This window comes from Spodoptera frugiperda, chromosome 8 (genome assembly GCF_023101765.2).
Source record: "Spodoptera frugiperda isolate SF20-4 chromosome 8, AGI-APGP_CSIRO_Sfru_2.0, whole genome shotgun sequence".
NCBI classification, from domain to species: Eukaryota; Metazoa; Arthropoda; class Insecta; order Lepidoptera; family Noctuidae; genus Spodoptera; species Spodoptera frugiperda.
In genome coordinates this window covers 144,726-168,464 of record NC_064219.1, presented here as the reverse complement: position 1 = coordinate 168,464, position 23,739 = coordinate 144,726, and the positions used below count along the sequence as shown (strand labels likewise).

At 38.0% G+C, this 23,739-nt stretch overlaps 2 protein-coding genes across 3 annotated transcripts; one reads left to right on the top strand and one right to left on the bottom strand.

Annotated features, from left to right (window-relative positions):
• Nucleotides 1-4,727: 4,727 nt before the first annotated feature.
• On the bottom strand, nucleotides 4,728-8,833 carry LOC118275577 (uncharacterized). The gene is made up of 5 exons (XM_035593586.2): nucleotides 8,704-8,833; nucleotides 7,903-7,936; nucleotides 7,170-7,376; nucleotides 6,126-6,298; nucleotides 4,728-5,037 (listed from the first exon to the last, which is right to left on the bottom strand). Exons 1-5 carry the CDS (start codon nucleotides 8,741-8,743, stop codon nucleotides 4,844-4,846), a joined length of 648 nt encoding a protein of 215 aa, XP_035449479.2. The 5' UTR covers nucleotides 8,744-8,833; the 3' UTR covers nucleotides 4,728-4,843.
• A 4,158-nt stretch (nucleotides 8,834-12,991) lies between these two features.
• Nucleotides 12,992-19,110, top strand: LOC118275613 (uncharacterized). Of its 2 annotated transcripts, none has more exons than XM_035593636.2 (5): nucleotides 12,992-13,174; nucleotides 13,443-13,596; nucleotides 14,475-14,678; nucleotides 15,347-15,441; nucleotides 16,341-16,521. In XM_035593636.2, the coding sequence occupies exons 1-5, from the start codon at nucleotides 13,129-13,131 to the stop codon at nucleotides 16,445-16,447; spliced, it is 606 nt and encodes a 201-aa protein (XP_035449529.2). In that variant the 5' UTR covers nucleotides 12,992-13,128; the 3' UTR covers nucleotides 16,448-16,521. The 2 variants fall into 2 exon arrangements, with proteins under 2 accessions (XP_035449529.2, XP_035449527.2); XM_035593634.2 differs by lacking the exon at nucleotides 16,341-16,521 and adding an exon at nucleotides 18,900-19,110 and having other exon boundaries at nucleotides 12,993-13,174.
• The last annotated feature ends 4,629 nt before the right edge of the window (nucleotides 19,111-23,739 follow it).

Here is a 23,739-nt window from a genome sequence, read left to right as displayed (position 1 = left end):
CATTGCCGATCTTTTGGGGGTTGTTGAGGAATCGGGGATTGGGAAGGGAGGTGATTAGGGCCTGCGGTAACCTCGCTCACACAACGAAACGCAATGCAAGCGTTGTTTCACGTCGGTTTTCTATGAAACAATATCCACTAACATATTAAATTTGTTTTTCCGTCTCTCACAGCAAAACGGATTGACGATTTTTAAGTGGAGTTAGTTGAAGGAATGAGAATGACATAGGCTATATAACCTCACGCTACAAACTATAGGAGCCAAGTAGCGGGTGAATCCGTGCGGGAGTAGCTAATGTGCTATATTTCTATGTTTGTTACTTTCGTAAATATTGTAATAATAATAATTATAGGTCCGCAAGGCAGCTTGTGGCGAATGTTGGGCAGTGGCGACCCCACGGAAAAGATTTACTTTTTAACTCCGGTTAACTCGTGACTATCCGGATGGCCTCTCCTAACCTCACTCTTGCCTTAATCGACTGGTTTGAGTGGAATTCGCAAGAGTGGATTGCCTTCAGCTCCACTTGGGGGAAGGACGTATTCCATAAGATGCTGGTAGGGGTCTTGACCGTACTTCCGGGATTGTCTGATAGCCGTGGGATGCCCCCTTCCTCAAGCAGCTCAACGGATGTTGCACCCTTGTCGCTACATGCTAGCCCACCGCGGTTTGAGTTTGCGAGTCACCCCCTGCCTGTTTATCCGTATACAATATTGGTCAGGGGCAGGGGCCAAGTCCCCAATTAACCGGTTAACTTTAAGCCACCCACACCCATATCCCTATCATTTCCTTTTACCATATCTCACAATAGTCCTGCATCAACCGTCGGATTGTCCTTTGGTGTACTTCCATAGTGCATTAATCGTGATGTTTACATTAGATTAAAATTGTTCAACGCGTCTGCGAGTTGGCTTCGGCTCCTCGTACGCCTTCCAAAGCCCGGGACCCTGTGGTCCCGTGCAAGGAAAGTAACAAACATAATAATTATAGACTGTCGGTAAATAACAGTTTAACGAAAAATTTACGTAACATAAACACGATGCACTTTAACCCCAATATGTCATGAAGTGACGTTTGTGAAAATTAGCAATCCCTTATTCTATTTATAATAAATCTGTATCAAATCTGTACATGAAATATATTTCTATAACTATCAGCGGGTGATTAGTGATCGATTCGCAAAAATGCAATCAGAAAAATTTTTGTCTGTCTGTCTGTCTGTCTGTCTGTCTGTCGGTCTGTCTGTCTGTATGTTCTTTATAGAAATAAAAACCACTCGACAGATTTCAACGAAACTTGGTACAATGGTTCTTCATTCCTTTATAGTATACTTTTCATTCGATCAATAGGAGCAGAGCAGTGAAGATGTTGGGAAAACTATTTTTTCATTTTTTAAGCTTCCGTGTGTGCATCCTGAATGGTAAAGCTACACAGAAATAATGTATGACAGAAATGTTCTGTTTGACAGCATTTCATCTCTTATACTTACAACAACACGTTAACTCCCGATAGCCTAACAGTTCGGATGATCGAGTATATTTACTCTTACCTTTATATTCATCTATCTATACTTATAATAAATCTGTAGAGAGGTCAATTCGTACATCCAGCCTAAATAACTATCAGCGGGTGATTAGTGATCGATACTGACGCCAAAAATGCAATCAGAAACAATTTTTGTCTGTCTGTCTGTCTGTCTGTCTGTCTGTCGGTCTGTCTGTCTGTATGTTCTTTATAGAAATAAAAACCACTCGACAGATTTCAACGAAACTTGGTACAATGGTTCTTCATACTCCTGACAGGTTATAATACTTGTTCATCACGCTACAATCAATAGGAGCGCAGTGAAGGGACAATGTTGGGAAAACAGGAGAACTTACAAATTTTTTAAGCATTCCGTCGCGTTGCATCCTAATGATTAAATCCACAGACTAATGTATGACAGAAATGTTCTCCTTAAAATGGTTTAAAAAATATTCCACGACAGCAAATGTCTATCTCTTATGGTTGACTTACAACAACACGTATAACTCCCGATAGCCTAACAGTTCGTTGAGCTTTCTGAGTATATTTGTCTACTCTTACCTTTATAACATTCATATTATAATAAATCTGTAGAAGGGTCAATTCTGTTCATTGAAAATATAGAGCAAAATAAATAGCAGGGGTTGTTACTGGATCGATACCAAGCCCAAATATGTGATTAACTTTTTTTGTATGTCTGTCTATTTGTTCAGGCATCACGTGAATAGTAACGATTCGATTTCGACGAAACTTGGTATAATTATATCTTATTTTCCTGGGCATAAAATAGGTTACCTTTTATCCTGTTTACGTAGAAAAAAAAATCTTTATTTTTCAGTTTTATTCTGCTCAACAGCAGTAGCTCAATAGAGGGATCTCCTTAATTATTATGGGCCTCGCCGTATTTGGGTCCAATCAATAGATATTTATAAGATGTCATTGTCAGAGTTACTCAAAATGGAGAAATAAAACTTCCACGCGAAGACCGACATCCGCGCGGACGGAGTCGCGGGCGGAAGCTAGTCATGAATATTATTCCATAATAAAATACATAACTGATGGTACAGAATCAAAGCAGAAATTGGGGATGAGGTCCCTCTCACTTCGTACCCCCACCGCGTGTTCTCAGTAATACGGCGCATTATCATACGGAGTATACTAGGAGGCAATAATTGCCGCTATCTTTAACACCAAAAGGAAATACACAATCTTACAACAGTCGTATATCATATTTATCGTAAATTCGGCATCCTACGAGATGTATGCACGCGTCGATATACGGCCGCCCGCCGCCGCCCGCCGCCGCCCGCTCGTAACCATGAATATCGCCGGCACTGCATTATCCATTGACAAATGTCTCACCATAACTGAAATTTATGCAAAGAACCCGTCGATGGTTAGCAAAATATTTATTTGCATCGCTTTTATCAAATACTTGGACATAACAAATAGCTTTCTGATGTACGGGATGTTTGTTTTTGTTCGCAGCGTTTGTCTTTAAAAGTGTTGTGTTTTGACGAGGTGCCGCACAGCCGCGAGTCGCGCGAATAATATATTGTTAAGAAAGCGTTTTCCCTTATTTATGTTGAGTTTCCTTGTTTTTCTTAGTAAAAGCTAAGAGTGAATTGATATCCCTATTTTTTCATTTTTTATTTTTGTTGGTGGCTGAGGGTAAGTGAAGAGTGTTTGTCTATTTCAGCAGTTAATAGCGTATAACAGCCACATTTAGCTATAGCAACGGAAGATGATCGCAAATGTACGCGCGAGTATTTTATTTTTCTGAAGCGGTAGAAGCCAGCGAGCCGGCACCTCCAGCCACTACTGAGGTCCCATCTTGTATCACCTCTGGTGTACATGACTCCATGTAACATACAACGTAACATATTACATTCTTGTCACCTGTCTTATTTTTGTAAAACTCCCTGAAAGTTATAGCCACCCAGCCTTCTTAATGACGGAAACGTGTTTACTGGATAAAATGGCGCAATATTTACAATTATATAATACAACATTACAAATATATTTACATTAAATACGTTGAACATAGATGATATATCCAAGACTAGCAGTAAACAGTGTCAGCGAGAATGATTTCCATGCGGCTGAGTGTAACAGATCTCGGTAACAAATTCGTTAAAGATAAATTGTTGTTGATTCAAACTGGCTCCGAGTGGAACCTGCATTTTAAACAGTTGTGGTCGGTCTGTTGATCGTAAACGTCGAGCAGAATTAAGATTCTCCGCTCAGTCAATATTTGATAGCTGGTTGTGTAACAGATCGGGCTTGTCTCTTCTTAATCGGGCAAGCGCCTTATTATTCGTTTGCTTAGAAACATTTGACGCTGACATTTCATTTAAAGAGATGGGTCATAATTACCACGTCCTATAACAACGGGACATATCTCAAAAAAAACATAAATGTGTATAAACAATATGGCATACTTCCTAACTTCATTTTACACCTTCCTATAAATGTGTGGGAGAGCCATGCTTCGGCACGAATGGGCCGGCTCGACCGCAGTGATACTACAGCCTCACCAAAAACCGACTTGGAACAACGCTTCCGTTGTGTATCGTTGTGTGATTGAGGTTACCGGAGGCCCAATTACCCCCCTTCTTAATCTTCCCAATCCCCGATTTCCTAACAACCCTTAAATTCCTAACCCCAAAAGGCCGGCAACGCCATTATAAAGCCTTTGGTGTTTCAGGTGTCCACGGGCGGCGGCGATTGCTTACCACCAGGTGACCCGTCTCGTTGACCGACTTCTTCCATAAAAAAAACACAATTAAGACCGGACGTTATAATTAACATTGTGTTTCCTGATAGGTAAATAAAATGTGCAAATGGTGTAAAAAGGCAGAATAACTATGTATTAAAACTTTTTTTTATAAACGATATCTTTATATATATAATTCTTCTGTAAGTGTGTATGTCACTGAACTTCTTTTAAACGACTGGACTGATTATAATGAAATTTTTTGGCACGTGTGTTCAAGTATATCTGAGAATGGTTTAGATTCACTAATTTTGTCCGCTGGACAATGTTTTTTTTAAATAATTTTTAATTTATTGCGCTCCAGTAGTTGTTGATTTTGGAATGTAGGTTACATTGGATCGCGACAGGGTCTACCATAGCTGTGTCAAATATTAATGACGTTAGAGTATTGTGCATAACATTTGAATACATAATTTTCATAAAATGGTCCAGAATGTTTTAGCATCGAGTATTAAAAAAAGTTTAAAATTTTCAAATTAAAGACGTGTAGACAGGACAACGTCTGTCGGGTCCGCTAGTATTTTATAATACTAAATCTATACAATTTTAGGATTTTTTGTCTGATGACTTCTGTTTCTTCCTCTTCGGCGTCGTCATCGCCTTCGTTATGAGTGGATCTTCTTGTTTGTCAAAGCTATTCAGGTACCACTGCATTCTGCTGACTACTTGCGAAGGCTCCCACAGTGGCTTGTTTATTTCCTTATCAGTTTTACACGCGCCGAAATGAACATACATAATTCCTGTAAAGATTTGCAAACTTCATGAAATGTAATATGTCATAAAATGGTCTCATTTTTAGGGTTCCGCAGCCAAATGGCAAAAAACAGAACCCTTATAGATTCGTCATGTCTGTTTGTCCGTCCGTATGTCACAGCCATTTATTTCCGATACTGTTGAGCCTGCATAGTTCAAAACTTTGTAGGTTGATATATTCTGGTAACCGCTATTCGAATTTTGTATAAAATTTAATAAATTCAGAAATTAAAGGGGGACAACATGGAACTGATACAAAAAAAAATTTTTTCGGGGAACCCATCCGTGATGGGTGTCTTTAGATAGGGCTTTAAAAAAGACATTGAGTTTTCTATAACCATTTTTCGTCAAAATCAATTGTTTGAAATATAGACGCTTCCAAAGTGGAAAAATGAGTGTCCCCCCATCCCCCTCTAACTTTTCAAATAAGAGAGTGAGACAACTAAAAAAAAATATATGTTGTAGATTGCAATAGAAATTTTCAACGAAAATTGATTTGAACGAGATATCACTACTTGTTAGTTTTTAAGAAATAATTCATTTTCAAAAACCGCAAATATAACTTTGTCGTTCATAGTTCATACAAACGCTATGTAAAACCAAGTTAATTTATAACTTTTATATTATGTCATCTACTTGCTGCTACGGAGCCCTTCATGGGCGAGTCCGACTCGCACTTGGCCGGTTTATTAAAAATGTGTACAACAATTACAAAAACTGCACAACCGTAGTAAAGTAAAAACTAACGGTTGGAGCACACAGGTTACAAATATTATTGGTGACGACTGACGAGGGGATCCCGTAACTTGGTAGTTACAAACAAGAAATATAATACTCGTAAGTTTTATGTTAAACGTGACTTTAATGGCCTCTATTCCACCAATAAAGCCCTTTTGTTTGATATCGACTGTGAAGGTACTTGTGAAACAAATTGATTTATTTTAGATGGTCATCAAGATTGAACCAAATATGACACATCTGTCGTCAGAAAGGGGGTAAAACTGCAATTACTAAAGTTGTCCGAAAAAAACAAACAGTACAAGCTAATAAAACCGCTGAATAATAATAAACTTACGTGCTTTACCAAGAATATCTTGCTTACACTGTACAGCAAGGAAATCACAATATTTCATAGTGTAATAAGCTTTCGTTATGTCATATTCTAAATTACCCCCAGGTTTCCCAGTGCACGCGCCACACACAACCTTGGGCAGAGCGTCGATGTAGACCGCACAGACGGCAGTTATCCTGCAACAGATACATGTGTCAATACATCCCCACATTAACATCAACCTGTGTCAGTCACGTTGCTGGCTGCTTTTACACAGTACATGAATTTCTACGTACATTGTCTTACTTGTCTTTGTGAGCTTTTGTGTTCGTTTGTTACTCAATCACGTCAAAGTGGTTGAAGGGATCAGAATGAAATTTGAAACAGGAGTAGATTATGGCCTGGAATAACACAATTATTTTGTTTTTTACCCGACTGCGCCAGAAGGAGGGTTATGTTTTTCGGGAGTTTGTATGTATGTTTGTATGTACGTATGTATGTAATTATGTATGTATAATTGTTTGGCACGCTCTGCAACCTAAACGGCTTGATGGATTTTGGCTTGAGAGGTGTCGTATTTACTGTAAGAGGCGCCAAATTCGCATATTGCTCACTCTCTAGCCTGAACGACTCCATGGATTCCAGCTTGATAGGGGTAGTTTGATTCGTATTTACTGTTAGAGTGACACTAGATACCTATAATTACCAAAATATAAAAATAATAAAACTAAAACCAAATTAAATAAATTAAGGTAATTTAAAAAATAAAAAAACCCGACTGCGTTTCTTTGATGTTGCGAGGGGAAAGTTGTAGAAAATTGGGAACACATTACATTGGTTTGGTTAAAAACATTAATATAATAATTATATTTGTTAATTACTTATCGGTAGATAAGTGAACTGTTTACTAATAAACAAAACAATTTTATGGAGCATTGTACCATTTTTACAATATAGGTACATAATATTTCTGTATGTACCATATTGCTAGAATCTGATACACTATAATGTGCAATAGCCAAGTGTACAACAGCAGACAGGTGTAGAGAGTGGCTGTGAGTGACATACTTCTGGTAGATGTAGTTGCAGTCGTAGTTGCAGATGGGGGGCGGTGTCGTGGTGGTGGTGCCGCGGCCCGGCGTGGTGCTGGTCAGTATGTGCTCGCCGCCCACCCAGTACGGCTCGTAGCCTTTATTAGGGTTGTATTTAAATTGGAAACGTTTCTTTTTCTCCTTCAACACCAGACTCATCGTGGTCTCGTCCTTGGATTGCGACCTAAACACATAAACTGTATCAATCTCCACCGCGAATGCCATCACGATAATGTTAGCAGTCTGGTAAACTTCCCTGATCGCTGTGCAGAGTTGCTGTCTATTTTTCTAAACACTTTTCTCACTACTTTGTGTAGATTTTTAGTTTTCTACAAAACGAATTCATTTAAGCTAATAATGTATTGCCATTGTCACGCCATTTATCCCCGAAGGGGTAGGCAGAGGTACACATTGTGACTCGTAATGCCACTGTGCAATGTACACCCACGTTTCACAATTTGTGTTATAAGTCCCACAGATAGATAAACAATCGCCTTCTATGTAGATACATTTTTGTATCTAAATAAAAGTTTAAAATTGCCAAAGCGTCTTGATTTATTCCTTGCCATGTATCAGAAGAGGGCTTTGTCCCTCGCCTAGCAAGGGGGACAGTTTACAAGTTATTACATAGTTACATATACCAACTACCTGACACCCAGCTTTGTTTTGTTTACCTTAGGCACTAAAATAAGTATCAATGACTAGCTTACCTTCCATATTCAGATAATATGGCGCTCCACAGCACTGCAACGACAAACATAATGTGTGTGAACAGTCTATCGGAATTATTTAGGTAGTGGAAATATTGCTCTTTAAGTGTAACGTACGTGCTGCTAATGCTCTAAACTATTACAGCATAATGGAGTAGATACATACTCGCTACTGATATGACATATGAATAGGTATACGTTTATGCAAACTGCCCCATCAATCTCTGAAAGATCTGTTTAAAACAATAAATATCGTAACGGTGCCCTGTCAATTCCTATATGACAAATTACGTACGTAAGAAAAACTTTATAATGAATAATTATGTTATCGGTTTACTCACACAATCGCCGCGTCATGTGTCGCGCAGTGAAAAGTACGTGGCATAATGCACATTACGCCACGTACTTTTCACCATTTGTATTATAAGTGTCCATGGGCGGCGGCGATTGCTTACCATCAGATAATACGTCTGCTCGATTACCGGCGTGCTTCATAAAAAAAAACCATGTAATAGAAGGTGAGCCCATTGTCATATACTGGGCATAATTCCGGACTCTGTGCTACTACTGATAAATTTTCGTATAACCGAAAAAGGCCCAGCAATACTTTGCCCGACACGAGAATCGAACCCGAGACCCCTTGCGTCAGTCGCACTTACGACCACTCGACTAACAAGGCAGCCGCATTATCACTAATAAATACAGATATATAATCTATATGTACATAGGTACACTTGTAACTTTAAAATTAGTTACCAAGTGGAAACGATCCATTGTATTATTTGAACAAAATTCACTCACTTATTAACTCCAACAGCAGTACAGACGCACGCGAGTCCATCGCGACCGCGCCTTCTAACCTTTCATTACCATCAAAGTTAACAATGCACGACAAATGCACCGCTCTCTCGCCACCAAGCAAGCAATAACAAAAGTGTAAGTGAGATAGGGTAGCTGTATATTTGGCCAATAAATCCTTCCGAAATATGACTTCGAAGAGTTTTATTCAAAAAGAAACCTGCCCTTTCCCTCAAAAGGTCCAATGATTTATAGCCATCATTTCTGTGGCGTTTCTGTCCGGTGCTGAACAAACCCCTCTACAACCCCAACAGATAGAACCACCGTTGGGCTTGATATTCGTCTACTCGTACCCCAGGTGGATACGGCAGAACTTCCCCGAGAAGAGATCTATTGAAAATGAACGTTTTCAGAAATCGTGTATACTCAATTAGTGGGTCCCTAATTGGCAACATACTTTGAGGTGGTTCAACACAATTCTGAAACCCCTGTAACAAATATTGGCAACACTATGGAACGAGCGCCATCTGTGTGTAGTAACAATAAAACGAGCCATCACTAACGGCGATGGAGCGCAGCAGGCACAGGGAGGTGCGCCGGCGCACGTCGGATGTGGCCATCGCTCTAGCAACTACTCGACATTAGGAATTCAATTAATTCTATATTGTTATATTTATTACATTGCTCTCAGTTTCCTAACTGATCACTTGAGTTTATTCTGGTATTTTGTTAAGATTGAATTGATTATTAATGTGTAAAATAAATTAGTATCCTAATTCGTAGTTAATTTATTGTAATGCTAAATATTTTAATAAATGTATATTTGAATAATTACCTACTAATATTATTTTTGTTTTCAAATACAAATCTCCATAAAAGCCAAGCAACGATGAGGGAGGTGGCATTGGGTACAAGGAGTAGCCGGAGATGAGAAGACTTCCCCTGGGTTACTTCAGGTGATTCAGGTCCACGAGCCTGCGTCTGCAACATTATCTGGGGGCACGGTAGTGCCCCCGCCAAGACGAGCCAAGCGAAGCGCAAGCGCAAGGGCACTACCTACCTTTTCTCGAAGCGCTTCGTCGTATTTTTGAACCTTCATAACTTGAGTTTGGGTTATACCAGATAAACAAAATTTTCAGGATATAATGTCAGTGGTAGACTTAATAAACCTCTAAAGTTTCAATTGCATAGCTCTTATACTTTAGATTTTATTGATATCTAAAATACCCCGATTTCGTCACTCACTCACTCACTCACTCACTGATGATCAACAAAATTCTTAAGGTACTTTCTGAAGTCCTAGAAAACTGAAATTTGGTATGCAAGCTAGTATTAGTACCCAAACAACAAAAAAATCCTAAAACTTGGAACTTTTACCCCCCAACCCCTTAAACTAGGGGGTGAAAGTTTGTTCGAGACTTCCGCAACTTTTGACGCTAGAGGTCTGAATGCGGCCGCGGAGGGGTAAAAATCTGAAATAGGGAAACTTAATTCCCTATTTCCTGCTTGAGATCTGAAAATTATACACAAGTACATAGAACACAAACTTTTCATAAAAATCAAAACATTATCCTACCCATAAGTACTTAGATATGAATAATATTACTACACTTCACTTCGGTAAGTGTTTATTAATCAACCTATACTTTTGAACATAAGCATCGTAAGTATAGTATGCGCCAACGCCCGCCGCCTGCCCCCTCGTCCCCGCGCAGTAGCTAAAAATAATCGGCCCGTCAGCGAGCGCGGCACCCGAACGCGGGCAGACGCGCGAGGGCAGACGTCGTTGACGGTTGTCTCGTTGAATGAAAAATTTTCGGAATATTTCGGTGATTTAAAAGTTTGCTATCGCGGAGAAAAAAACCATTTGCCTAATATTTAATTGTTAGTAGTTTAGTAGGTAAAGGTTTAGATACTATACCTAATGCGCTCTAAGAAGGTGCGGCTGACAGATGCCAGTATGACGTTGACGTCTCTCTTTAGGGATGGACATTAGAAAAATCTTTTTTTATCGCTATCGATACTCGCAGCATACATTTAATTCTCTTGAATTTTTTTATTAAATGTGTGTGTTATTTAGTTGTGCAGTCTAACAACGTGTATATACTTGTCAAAATAAATATTTTATGACCGAGCCCTGAGGTGTTTCAGAGTTACAGTTTTACAGAACCGTGAAGAAAACAAGGATATATTAGTTTGTATATGTTAGATTAAGTACCACCACGCATTATCAATGGCGCCGGAAATGTCTAGAAAAATGCCTACTACATATTTCTGCTTAGATAATGTCACTGTGGTTTGGGCAGAGAGAGCCGCGTCTACAGTGGATTTACCCACATAATTAAAGGTTTTTTAAGAATGATAATTGAACGACGCACGATTTTCGTTTTTTATTCTAAAAAAACATCGACTACCTATCCATCGTAGCCGTACATCCCATCACTAAACACGACTATGGCTTTACGTTATACGCATAACACTTTACTTTATTTTTCATTTCATTAGATTTTAATTGAATACTAGAACATTCCGGTTGGTTTTAATTTAATTAACTACGCATCCGAATGATTTAACATAATACGAATGTGATACAGCTAAAATATTAAGGCATAATTTTTAAATCGCAGCAACTTTCAAGAGTGATACGAAACGTTACTGAATCTGTCAGCCGCACCTTCTTAGAGCGCATTAGGTATAGTGTTTTAATTTTCATTGATAAAAAGTATTAGGATTACGTTTGCAATTTTCTTATAAATTTAGTAGTTTAGTAGGTGAAGGTTTAGTTAGGTACTAGTGTTTTAATTTTCATTGATAAAAAGTATTAGCATTACGTTTGCAATTTTCTCACAAATTTAATTAAGAAATTCAAAGATTGAATAAGTAGGTATTTGCAATTAAGTAGTATAGGTTAGTAGGTATAATATGTTTATAGTTGTTTAGTAGGTACGACTTAGTGAGAATAATTTGATACGTAGGTCATTGTTAATAGGTTTAACTTAAGTAGTTTAGGATTACGTACGGTTTGAATATTGTATAGTAGGTAGAAAATTACGATATTGATAGTTGTTAATCTAGTGTTAAAAATAATTTTGTGTAGGTATTTTAGAACTAGGTTTAATAGGCTTATCTACAAGTACCTATACCGCTCATTTCATTGACACTTGTCCAGTAGGTGGGTAAACCTACAAAAAGAAATGAAATCCCACAAAAACATTTCATGTTAAATGTTGCCAAGACGAGACCATATAGCTCGCACTGTCAAAAAGTAATCAGATCCCGTGTAGAGCCAAGTTTCTAACCCTACATGCCCAGACCTAAATCGATAAGCCCTAATTTCACACTCAAGTTACGGGGAAATTCTACAGCCATAGCTCGTACTGCGTAGTTCGTAGCGCGTAGCAGAGTTTTTACGCTATAATCTCGTAGGCGTGCAAACCTTGGACGTAACTGGCGAGTTGGCCGCACGGAAAGAGTTTAGAAGATTGAATAGATTTTTAAGCTCAAGCCCATATGACGAATAGCAAAAAGTCCGTTATCGATTTAGGTCTGGGCATGTAGGGTTAGAAACTTGGCTCTACACGGGATCTGATTACTTTTTGACAGTGCGAGCTATATGGTCTCGTCTTGGCAACATTTAACATGAAATGTTTTTGTGGGATCATAATAAACACGAGACGGTAGAGTGAATGACCTGCGCCCTAGTACATCGAATTACTTGTTGCCAATTCCATTCAATAATTTCTTATTCAGAATGATGTCGCCACTCGCTCGTGTATTTGTGTGATTTAATTATGAGAAGGCCATTGTCGTTGGGATTGCGAGTTCTTTCAAAATGTTTCGTTGCCTTTTTCAAAGAACGAACTATATCTATGTATATGTATACAAGTATCGTTTATAGGAAACATAGAATCTGGCAAATAATTCCAGTTGTAATTCAAACACTTGAGGTTTTGTGCTAAACGCTTCGTGTGTGTATAAATAAGGGACATCCACCATAAACCATACATACGGGTTGCCGTCTGATTGGTGGGGTGTCGGTGGAAAGGACTTGGATAGATACGTTATCCGGCACATCACAACATCAAATACATCAATATAATTAATTTAAACAAATAAACTAACTAACTAACTAACTGACTGGCGGACTAAGAATATGTTGAATGTTCTGACCCTGTCAACTACCCCGTAGTCACATTTAAGCAAAAGTATAGAAGTGCAAGTGTGTCTTTTGATTTTGTTCTTTACTTAAAATCCATATAAAAGAGGATTAGAACATGCGCACCCGTGAAATTATATTGTACGTGGACGTTATCGTATCGTGCGCTCGCGCCGCGCCGCCGCCGGCGCACATAAACTGTACCCAGTCCATCTTAACTACATTGTGCAATAAGTGCACTGACATTACCTAAATACGTTCAATTTATTATAATGCTCCTTAAAATATACATCGGCGCTATTATGTTATTGATACTTTGTAAGTTTTAAACGTTTTCATTATTTAATTATGCAAAATATTTGAATGATGTAAATCTAGTAATTCCCTGAAACATTACATTTCTGTGAGTATGTACCTAAAGGGACAAAAAAACTGCTCAAGAAGAACTAAACTTTGTAATTATGTACCCATTTTATGAAAGGAGCTGGTTTATAGCAAATTCAAGCGACTGTTGAGGCTCTGTTCAAGTTCTTTTAGAACTTCCTCATATTAACCATGTTATAAATATGTTGCCTTCAATTCTTAGTGCAAGTCATACATTTGAGCGCAAGAATCGGCAGACACAGAACAAAAAGCATGCATAAACCGAAAGCGGAGAAACGCAGCATATGTGTGGGAAGCAAGTGGAAGACCGTGGGCTCGTACAGGTTCTGGCAGCGAGTGGCGTGTGCGCAGCGCAGGTCAGTTCTACGCTCTCCTGCATCATATTACTTGCCTGTTAGGTTTGGTTAGCTGCGGTTCTTTCCTTTTCTCCTGTGGGTCGAAACAGTTCCATTTATTTTGTCCGCGACTTCGTCCGCATAGAATAATGACTTCTGGCCCAGGCAAACCTGTAGGTACCCTGGAATATCATTCATCGCCTTGTTTCAAAATTCAACTGTTCAAGCAATTACCCTAACCCGTTCCTTAAACATTTCACATCATTTAAATTGTCGTGCAAACTGGGTTCCAATCAAGTCAATATTATTGTCATTGTGATAGTTTCTTATATCATCCTATATAGTCGCATTTGTTCACAACCGTCTACAATAATTTGTCTAAGAGAGGTTGGATTTTATTCTACAAAAAACTTCATTGTCTTATATTAGCTATCCGAATAAGTTAAATCCAATAAAGTTTTCGTAGAAACTATTCTATTATGAGTGAGTGAAATTACCAAATTTTACTTTCGCTTAATTTCGAAACCAAATGACTAGACAAACTTGAAATTTTTAGTATGATTTTTAATTTTAAGTATATGATGATTTAACTTGATTTTAAGTATGTAATTATAGCTTATTATTAGATGACAAAATGTCAGCGATCTAATATATCCAAAAGTTATCAAATAGGGGCCTGAAAATGTGGCGAAATGGTTTCAGTAAAGGACGGTATAGCACACACGTGCTTCGTGCTCGACTTGATGCTAACATTATGGGATATAAAAAATGCTTTGTAATAAAAATTCATCGTATAATATGCGGATATCAATGTGCGGGCATTGCCCAGAATATAGCAAACATTGAACCATTGGTAGAGGCGCGGGTGACTAGACTTCCACACTATCTCTTTTGTCCAGGAGTAACGACACGGGCCCAACTACGGACGTCATGGACTTGCTGCCGAGCGAGGAGGCGGGCCCGGCGCGGGACATGGTCTACGACCCCAACTACGGGCACGAGCCGTACTGGGCCGACGGCGGCTGGGTGTTCGACAAGTTCGTCCCCAATAAAACAGGATCCAAGTATATTTGCGGGGTGCGGTGTGCCCTGATGTTCCTCGAGTTAGTATAAGTCTATTCTAGTTTCTTTTTATTAAGTTATTATCAGTCAGATCAATCACTCCGGGACTATATCATCTACAAAAGACTCATATAATTTTATTTAAACTAGATAAAATATTTGTTATCATATTGGTATGATTTTTTTTTATTCATGGTTTTCATAGAAATATTTAGTTGCATTATGCTTCCGTGGACGACTACTTGTAGTTTCATTTAAGTCACATGAGTGATCTCCACACCGTATATTTATGTAAGTGTAGGAGAGCCACACATGCCTTGTGTTTTGGTTATACACGGCCCGCGTCGATTGCTTACCATCAGGTGATCTGTATCCTCGTTTGAAGTTTACATTAAAAAGCGTTTGCCATAGAGATCGCAGTTTTAAAGGCTCGGTTAAGTTTATCGGAGAAGTTGCAGGTCTCTGTTAAATGTCTCTCTTACTGAACTCCAAGAAATGATAAACGTATTAATTCTACTCTGCCGTCTCCAAGCCACGGACATGAAACCCCTCGTGTCAACTGCTGGTGTTGTCTTGGGTTAATTTCACGGACATGGTTGATCTAATCTAATTCGTCTCTTATTTTAATTACGACTTATAAGTGTTTTAGCCTACGTAGTGTTTACTGTTTAACCTTTAAACTATAATTATAACAATTATTTTGTTGTAGATACGGCAAAATTTGTGCACAGAACAAAAATAATGACAGGAAAACATTTGAAAGTTTTTGCGCTATGAAGAGTTTCGACTGCCATGATAGAGACAGTAAATATTACAATTTAATATTTATTTTCCCTCGCAATAAAAAGATCATTAGATCTTTATTCCACTAGTAAACTATATTTCGGTATTATATCAAAATCTAGCTAATATTATGATGCGAAAGTTTGTGTGTATGATTGTAACTCGATCATGTCAAACAGCTGAAGGGATTGGGATCAAATTTAGAACAGGGGTAGACTATGGTCTGGAATAACTCATAAGCTACTTATTATCTCATTCGAATACGGATAAAGCCGCTTGCAGAAACTACTGTATTATAATTTATAATATTTTATAACATATGGAAATGTACCAAGTTACCAGATTTTTACGACAGCTCGCTTCTTCATTGCCGATTAGACTGGAGCGTATATTTAGGAATGACGCGTGCAGAGTCATAAAGAAATAATAAGAAGTATTCACGGTCACTATTGTAAAGTTGTGGGATCGTGTTCAAGAACCTTCAGTTTTATGTATTGTGGTCTAAAAACAAAGAAAATAGAGTACAATCTAGTAAAGTGTTCATCTTGTATAAAATATTTATTTAAAAGATAGGTAGGTCCAAAACTTTATTTTGATTTTCTTAAATCCTACATCTAGGTAATCATTTCATAGTGCGCCTGCGTATATATAAATTTGATGTCAACATAAAAAAAATATCCAATTTTACATATTTATTGCAAATATTTTGTTTCCTTTAGTTAACGTATTACATCCATGCCAATTGTGTGAATTCCAAGACTCGTGTAGAGTTTCACAGTTGCAATCTCGGTTAGTAAAAAATTTGTAACTATTTAAATAAAATATTGAAGGCGCACAACACGATCGTTCGCAATGACACATCGGGGGCTGGGGGCGATTACCTAAATATAATTTACTGTAAATAACATCGCACGTTGCAGGATGGACACCGCTGTACAGAGGAGAATGCTACAGAAATTTACTACCTTTCTTCACCAAAGGTGGGAAAGCACTAGGCGTCCCAGCGCTAAGGGAGCAAGCCACATAACAATCTTGATCCCTGCGTCATTGATTACCTGTACTGTTAAATGTTCTCTTTAAATGTAAAAAAACCTCTTTCGATTTTGATTTTTATTTCTATCAAAATATTTTTATTATTCGTAGCTATCGGCGATTCATAGTTTTGCCTTTGGCTTGAGGTTATATAATATGTATGAGCTTATAATATGTGTAAAAATACTAACTATGATAAGTTATTGTAGTTTTTCCATAATATTTTTTATTTATGAATGTATATTTCTTTTATTAGCTATATTTTTGTTGGATTAGAAAAACCATTTCGATTTTAAAGTTTATTTACCTTTATTTGCTTCATACAAAATAATACGTCTTACAAACACACACCAAATGACAGTTGACGTGTTACTGAAGCACTATTCAGGATAACGTCAGCATAAATATAAAGGAAAAAATAAAGATTTATAGCAATTGTACTTTTTCGTGGATAACATAAGTTGCTGCAGGTCGTAGCTGGTAATTTAAAAAGTTCATGACTGAGATTTTGTACATTAGCTTTTGCCAGCGGCTTCGTTCGCGTTCCCGGGGGATAAAAACTATCCTATCACCCAAGTCAGCTCATACCTTGTCTGTATACCAACATCAAATTCCGGGAACGGGAGCTATGCGCATAAGTAATACAATGAAGATATTATATTTTTAACAGAGCGTAGGGCATATAGGCCAGTGCAGATACCTCTAATAAAGGTAAAAAGTAAAAGAAATTTATAGTAGAATGAAACCTATTGGAAATGGAAGAGAATATGCTAAAAATGGAAAAAAATAAAAATTCCACTCCATCCGAGTTCGGGAAGTGGGGGAGGGAGGTTTTAAGAGGAAAAATCGGTTTATCGCAATTTTCGGCGAAACTACAAGTCCTATAAAAAAAAGTTCAACGGCAAAGTTGTAGGTAATAAAAAGATCTACAACTTTTGTATTTACTTTTTTTTGTATTACCTCAAAATTTTGTGAAAAATTCAAAAAACTACGATTTCGGTTTTTTATTGTTATCTTCGACAAAAATATTTATTTTTTAACGAAATTTTGTGAAAACGTGCCTTTATATGTACCGAATATATTGTATTTTTTTGGAATTGAAAAATTATTTTTTTTACCAATTATTGATTAAATACCGAAAAATTATCCTAATTTTCAATCGAAAATTCACGCGTCAAAATATCAGATTTTTTATAAAGTTCTGTGGGCTTTTTGTTCGTTGAAATCTCTACTTTTCCATAGTGTAAAAAAATAAACGTTACTATGGAAAATGTTCTGAAAAAACAGGTCACTTCCCGAACTCGGATGGAGTGGAATTTTTATTTTTTTCCATTTTTAGCATATTCTCTTCCATTTCCAATAGGTTTCATTCTACTATAAATTTCTTTTGTTTCAAAACCTATCTGCACTGGCCTAATAAGCACGTTGGAGTTGACATCGAGCAGTTTTGTGTTTTGAAGTAACAGAAGAAAATTCCTAATATTTCACATAAACAAAAAACCAAAAACGAAAACAAAAAGCAAAAAATAACTATTATAAGTACCAACTGCTAGGTTAGAAGTCGGTGGTTAGTTTTCCTAGGATTCCATCGTCAGACCCTGACCTAGTGGAAATGGGACCCTCTCGGGAGTATAACCTTTGAAACTAAAGAAATATTTTGAAAATCGGTTCACATTTGGTGGAGTCATCGGTGAACAAATAAAAAACAAACAGCCGAATAGAATACCTCCTCTTTTTTTAAAGTCGGTAAAAATGCAGCAACATCTCCCGTTTTCCCAACATTTCTCTTCACTGCTCTGCTCCTATTGACCGCAGCGTGATGAAAAGTATACAATAACCTGCCCAGGAGTATGTCGAGTAGTATTACCTGTACTGTTAAATGTTCTCTTTAAATGTAAAAACCTCTTTCGATTTTGATTTTTATTTCTATCAAAATATTTTTATTATTCGTAGCTATCGGCGATTCATAGTTTTGCCTTTGGCTTGAGGTTATATAATATGTATGAGCTTATAATATGTGTAAAAATACTAACTATGATAAATTTTTGTACTTTTCCGTAATATTTTTTATTTATGAATGTATATTTTTTTTATTAGCTATATTTTTGTCGAGTAGTTTTTGTTTCTATAAAGAACATACAGACAGACAAACAGACAGATAAAAATTTTACTGATTGCATTTTTGGCATCAGTATCGATCACTAATCACCCGCTGATAGTTATTTTTTAAATATATTTCGAGGACAGAATTGACCACTTTACACATTTATTACAAGTATATATATTTCGTTTCCTTTAGGTTACTTATTGATTCCATACCATTTGTGTGAATTCCAAGACAAAAAAATCGTAACTGTTTAAATAACAACATCGTTCGCAATGACACATCGTGGGCTAGGGGCGATTACCTAAATATAATGTACTGTAAATGACATCGCTCTTTGCAGAATGGACACCGCTGTACAGAGGAGATTGCTACAGAGATTTAAGGCCTTTCTACACCTGGAATGCTGTGGGTAGAGCAAAAAGCGCTATTAACGAAGTCAGCAAGCGACACAAACATCTTGATCCCTACGTTGGCCCTGCCACAGAATAATAGCGTAGTTGATTCCATGTACTGTTAGAGGAAATATAAAAACATATTTAATCATTTTTCAATTTTGATTTTTATTTCTATTAAGAAGATTTTCATTATTTGTAGGAATTGGGGATTCATAGTGTTGCCTACCCCACATTCAGAATCAGAATGATCCCATTATCATACGCCCATTTAATAATGTTAATAAAATCCTCCAATGTTAAACAATGTGTTAAAAGTTAACAGCAATAGTTAGGTACAGGGAATTCTTGCATTTCATTAGGCACATTTCATGAGTTTAACAGTGTGATTCCTATTCAAAAGCAATTTATGAAACCGCTCGCAGCGCGGTCGGCGCAGTGGCACTGGGGCGGCATGCGGCATCCACAACAAATAATTTATTTCTATTCCACACAATGAGTTACACTCCCCGGCCGATTGTAAATTTTCTTGAGCTTACTCGAAATCCGGGCTTAGTTTGTACCGGTAAATACGTAACTAAAACACACAAGTATTCCATAAGTAGGTATTTGATCGGCATTACAACACGAACGCAACGGGATCGCCCACATAACAGAATAATTATTTATTGTTTGCCTCGGAAACAGAGCTATATGTACTTGTCTGAGCTTATCTTATGTATATTTACTACTCATACCGTACTTATAATGCCTTCACGCTCTACACATATAACTTGCATACTACAATCATACACAGGTGCCTTTTAATCATCCAATGATTTCTTTCGCCTTGGGCGAGACGAGATGAAGTATCAAACTGTTAATGACTAAAAACTACCCGTCAGTCCGCACCATGGCCTGAACCAATGCCGGACGGGAGAGGTCGCCGTCGTAATGCATTTTGCATATTTTTTAGGAATTTTATATTTTTGTAGCATAGGTTAATTCTACGAAATTGGGTCCCAAATATTTGACATAAAAAATAGCTGTCTGTCTAGCATCAATTAATTACGAGCTGGCCTCGAACCTATAAAGTTGTGCCTCACGACCGGACTCCGTATCATTAGTCATTGTAGCCACCGCGTCTTAACACAAAGTCCATCTCAATTTAAAATATATTAATCATAAGGTAGGTAGGAGCGAAGTCTGTGCCGCGCACCGCCGACACCCTCCTTGCTTCAGTTCGCAATTATTATTACTTAGGTACCTACTCGTGTTTAGATACTCATGTGTCATTGAAAAACCAAAAGAAGCTTTCCATCTGAAACTTATGAAAAACAAAAGACAAAAGTAAATTCGCATGACTGAATTTCACCATGTTTCAGAAAATAAAGTTAACATAAAACCTTTACTTATGTATTTAAAAATACGTTGTCAATATTCCCTGTGTCTTAAAACAATTAAAGAAAATAATTAAAATATACGCAAGAATAATTATTCAATTCAAACCAGTAGTTTTGAAGCTTAGCGCGAACAAACAAATGAACGGACCAAGGGTTCGAATTGAATAGTAAATACAAAGATTTGTTGGATAGTAGTCCATTTATCGACGAAGACTATTTTATGAAACATTTGATTCTCGCTACGACCAATAGACAGGGGTTAAACCAGGGCGGGTGCGGGAGTAGCTAGGGTTCTATTACCTTGACTATTGTTGTACCTGTACAAGCACATTACATTATTTACTTTTATTCACTCTTTCACTGAATGCAAGTAATAGGTCACAATGTCCACAGGCGCTGTCCAAGCCTGAACGTGGGGAGTAAGTGAGAAGGGGAGTAAGTGACAAGATATATCCATTAGTGGTCATTGAAATGTTGCTTTGTCTTGTCAACAACGGCGCCGGCGTCCTGAATGTAGCGCTCTCTCTTATTGGTTTAGAGAAGAGTTAATTTGGAGCTGTTTAAGAGTATAGAACCCAAACCATTGCCGGTCGACCCCATAAAAGTGTGTAGACGGTTGTACAATACGACTAGATAGTACAGAATCCCTAACAGAAATCCCTATTCTGAGGCGGCACTAGAAAGTTACGCGCAAATGTTCATAGATGCCGCTTATTTAAGGCAAAACGGCGTGAATAACCTACTACAATATGCAAGAATTTTGGAAGATAAATCGGACAAAAACCTTAAAAATCAGCAAAGTAAACACTTCAGTTTCAGCGCCTCATTTAATTACCGACGGGCGCGGGCGGGTGCAGACAATCGAGATGGACGCTCCAATAAATCAGGCTCCATAATACTCCAGCCCAATTATACTAACTAACGTAAATCATAAAAAAATGTCTGGAGCGGTCATCACGCGTAGATAGTGGGGACAAGTCCGCATCAATCAAACTTAGTGTCGAAAGAAGGCGCGACCGACACCGGAGGTGGGGACTGGGGGCTTTACAGGATCGCCACTTTTGGACATACCAAGCTTTTGTGGCATTTTGTAGCAGTTCCAACTGCAGGTACACGTACCTGCATTTACACAAACAAAAGTCTGATTGCCCATTCATTATCTCCAGTGACGGCGCAGTCAATGATCTTCTTAATAGGTACCTGCCTAACCTCGTAAGCTGATAGTACCGTGCAGACCTAATCCTTCCCAATGAACGACGACCCTAAGAAAGCCCTGTCATAAATTTCATGACTTCGCACAATAATCGACGATTTTTATAGCTTCAAGACTCGGACAGGCCGACATACTGCTAGCTCGGCTATTACACTTCCACCCCACTCACTCCGGATCACTTCACTTCAAAAGAAGAGAATTGAATACTAAGCAACACGTCTCGAAACTACCCTTGACGAGTCAAACATATTGCTGACTTTGTATTGAATGTATTTGTTCGACACGTGACCAATCTTATACGTATCGCAATTTAGTTACACTCGCATTACCTACCTATCTTCATGCGCTTATCTCTAAAACAATGTGTACCTATTCTAATTAAAATTAAAAATAACAAAATTTTATTCACTAGCTGTTGCCGGCGACTTCGTCCCCGTAGAATAATTAATAATTATTATTTTTCATAATAAAAGTAGTCTAAGTTACTCCTTAGTACATCAGCTATCTACCAATAAAAGTCCCGTCAAAATCGGCCCAGTCATTTCAGAGTTTAGCCGGAACAAACAGACACAAATAAGGAAAAAAAATAGATTTGATTATAGTATGATATGTATATTCATATACATGTAGTTAAAAGCGGTTATTTCAATATTATAAACAGACACTACAATTTTATTTAGTAGTAGTAGTAGAATGCATATAATTATATACCTACGATACTGAATCTCTGTGGATTGCAAACAAAATTCTGCTCGTGTTCTGCCCCGAATGAATTTCATTTCATCGGTAACAGTAAATTGTAAACTCCAGAAATAGCTACTTTGTTTATAGCACTAAGTAATCACAAGTTTTTGATATTCAACGCGAGCACCGAGCGCCGCCGACAGCGCTGTGGCAAGCTTAATAAGTATTCATCTGCGGAGTTGTGAACCGTTGTGCGGCGCGAACCCACGGGGACATAAAAGTATCTCTTGAATAAACGTTTAACTTGCAGATTGGAGCTGTTATTCCGCTAGAAGAAGCCGCGCTCTCCGCCGTCGCCGCTATGAATTCTTACTACGCTAATGTTCAGCGGAAGAGTTTTATTACGGTCCCTGTAAAATTTGTAGCATAGGTATGACATCGTAGCGTCGCGTCCGGCACGGCGGCACCGCACCATGCGACATCTACTCCAGATATTAAAACCGCTTCAAATAGCAAAAGTTTTATTTCCCGTGAGGTGCGAGCCGACCTGTGAGCATTGTTTATAGTGCACACGTAATAGAATTCTTCCCACGACAAATGCTAGTTGAGTTGTTCGCGAGATGATATTCTCGCGGCCCTTCTCTATAATGTCGGTCTACGAATGTTCGCGATGTTCTCCATGGTATGATGTAAAAGTATTTAGGTACCGCAGAACGTAACTTCGCAAAATATAATTTGTGTACTTGTCACTTCATATTCATGTTGAACTCACTTCACTTGTACCCTTATTCAACTATCTGCTTATATAAAACATCATATCATTATTGTACTTTTTTTGCCTGGCTCAAAATTATGCAGGTTTTCTACTAAATAAATAAATCACGCTACGATTAGGAGCCGAGCAGCGGGCGAAACCACGCGGGACTACCTAGTCTTACAAAACCTGACCAATCCAAGGATCCGCTGCTTTCTGAATTTAGAGAACATCAAACCCTTACTTTAATTTTCTAACATTTTCACAAATGCGATAACAATGAGATGTTCACAAGTGCGCAATCAAATAATATTTAGAAGAGCAACAAGCACTTTAGGTCAAAGCTATAATATAATAAAGCACACGACACGGCGCGGCCGCGGCCATGGCAGTGTGTGCAGGGCTCGCAGATGGCGCTCCATCAAGTGATCATTAACACCGACGGAGTACCGGCGTCGTATGCTAACTGCATTCTAATATTTTGTGTAATCTGTTACTATTGCACCAACGTGCCGGCTTAACCGAAATGATTGTTATATGTATGTACTTGATATTGGTAGGCCATTATACACTGTGCGATGATGTGACCGGCGGTGGAGCGCGCCTACAAATACAATACCACAATCCTGTGACACCACGGCCGCACAGAAAACCGGCGTGAAATAACGTCTGCGTTAAGTGAAGTTAGCGTAGAACCAATCTTCCCCCCCTTCTCCCATGCATAATCTCTAAATGTAAAAGTAACTTCACCAGAT

Excerpts from the sequence above, each read along its gene's own strand:
- LOC118275577 (XM_035593586.2), bottom strand. The coding sequence starts at position 8,743 with ATGGACTCGCGTGCGTCTGTACTGCTGTTGGAGTTAATAA. Across the intron at positions 7,937-8,703 it reads ACTGCTGTTGGAGTTAATAA|TGCTGTGGAGCGCCATATTA; the intron begins GTGAGTGAATTT and ends TTGTCGTTGCAG. Across the intron at positions 6,299-7,169 it reads TGCAACTACATCTACCAGAA|GATAACTGCCGTCTGTGCGG; the intron begins GTATGTCACTCA and ends TATCTGTTGCAG.
- LOC118275613 (XM_035593634.2), top strand. The coding sequence starts at position 13,129 with ATGCTCCTTAAAATATACATCGGCGCTATTATGTTATTGATACTTT. Across the intron at positions 13,597-14,474 it reads GTGGCGTGTGCGCAGCGCAG|GAGTAACGACACGGGCCCAA; the intron begins GTCAGTTCTACG and ends TCTTTTGTCCAG. Across the intron at positions 15,442-18,899 it reads CGACTGCCATGATAGAGACA|AATGGACACCGCTGTACAGA; the intron begins GTAAATATTACA and ends CGCTCTTTGCAG.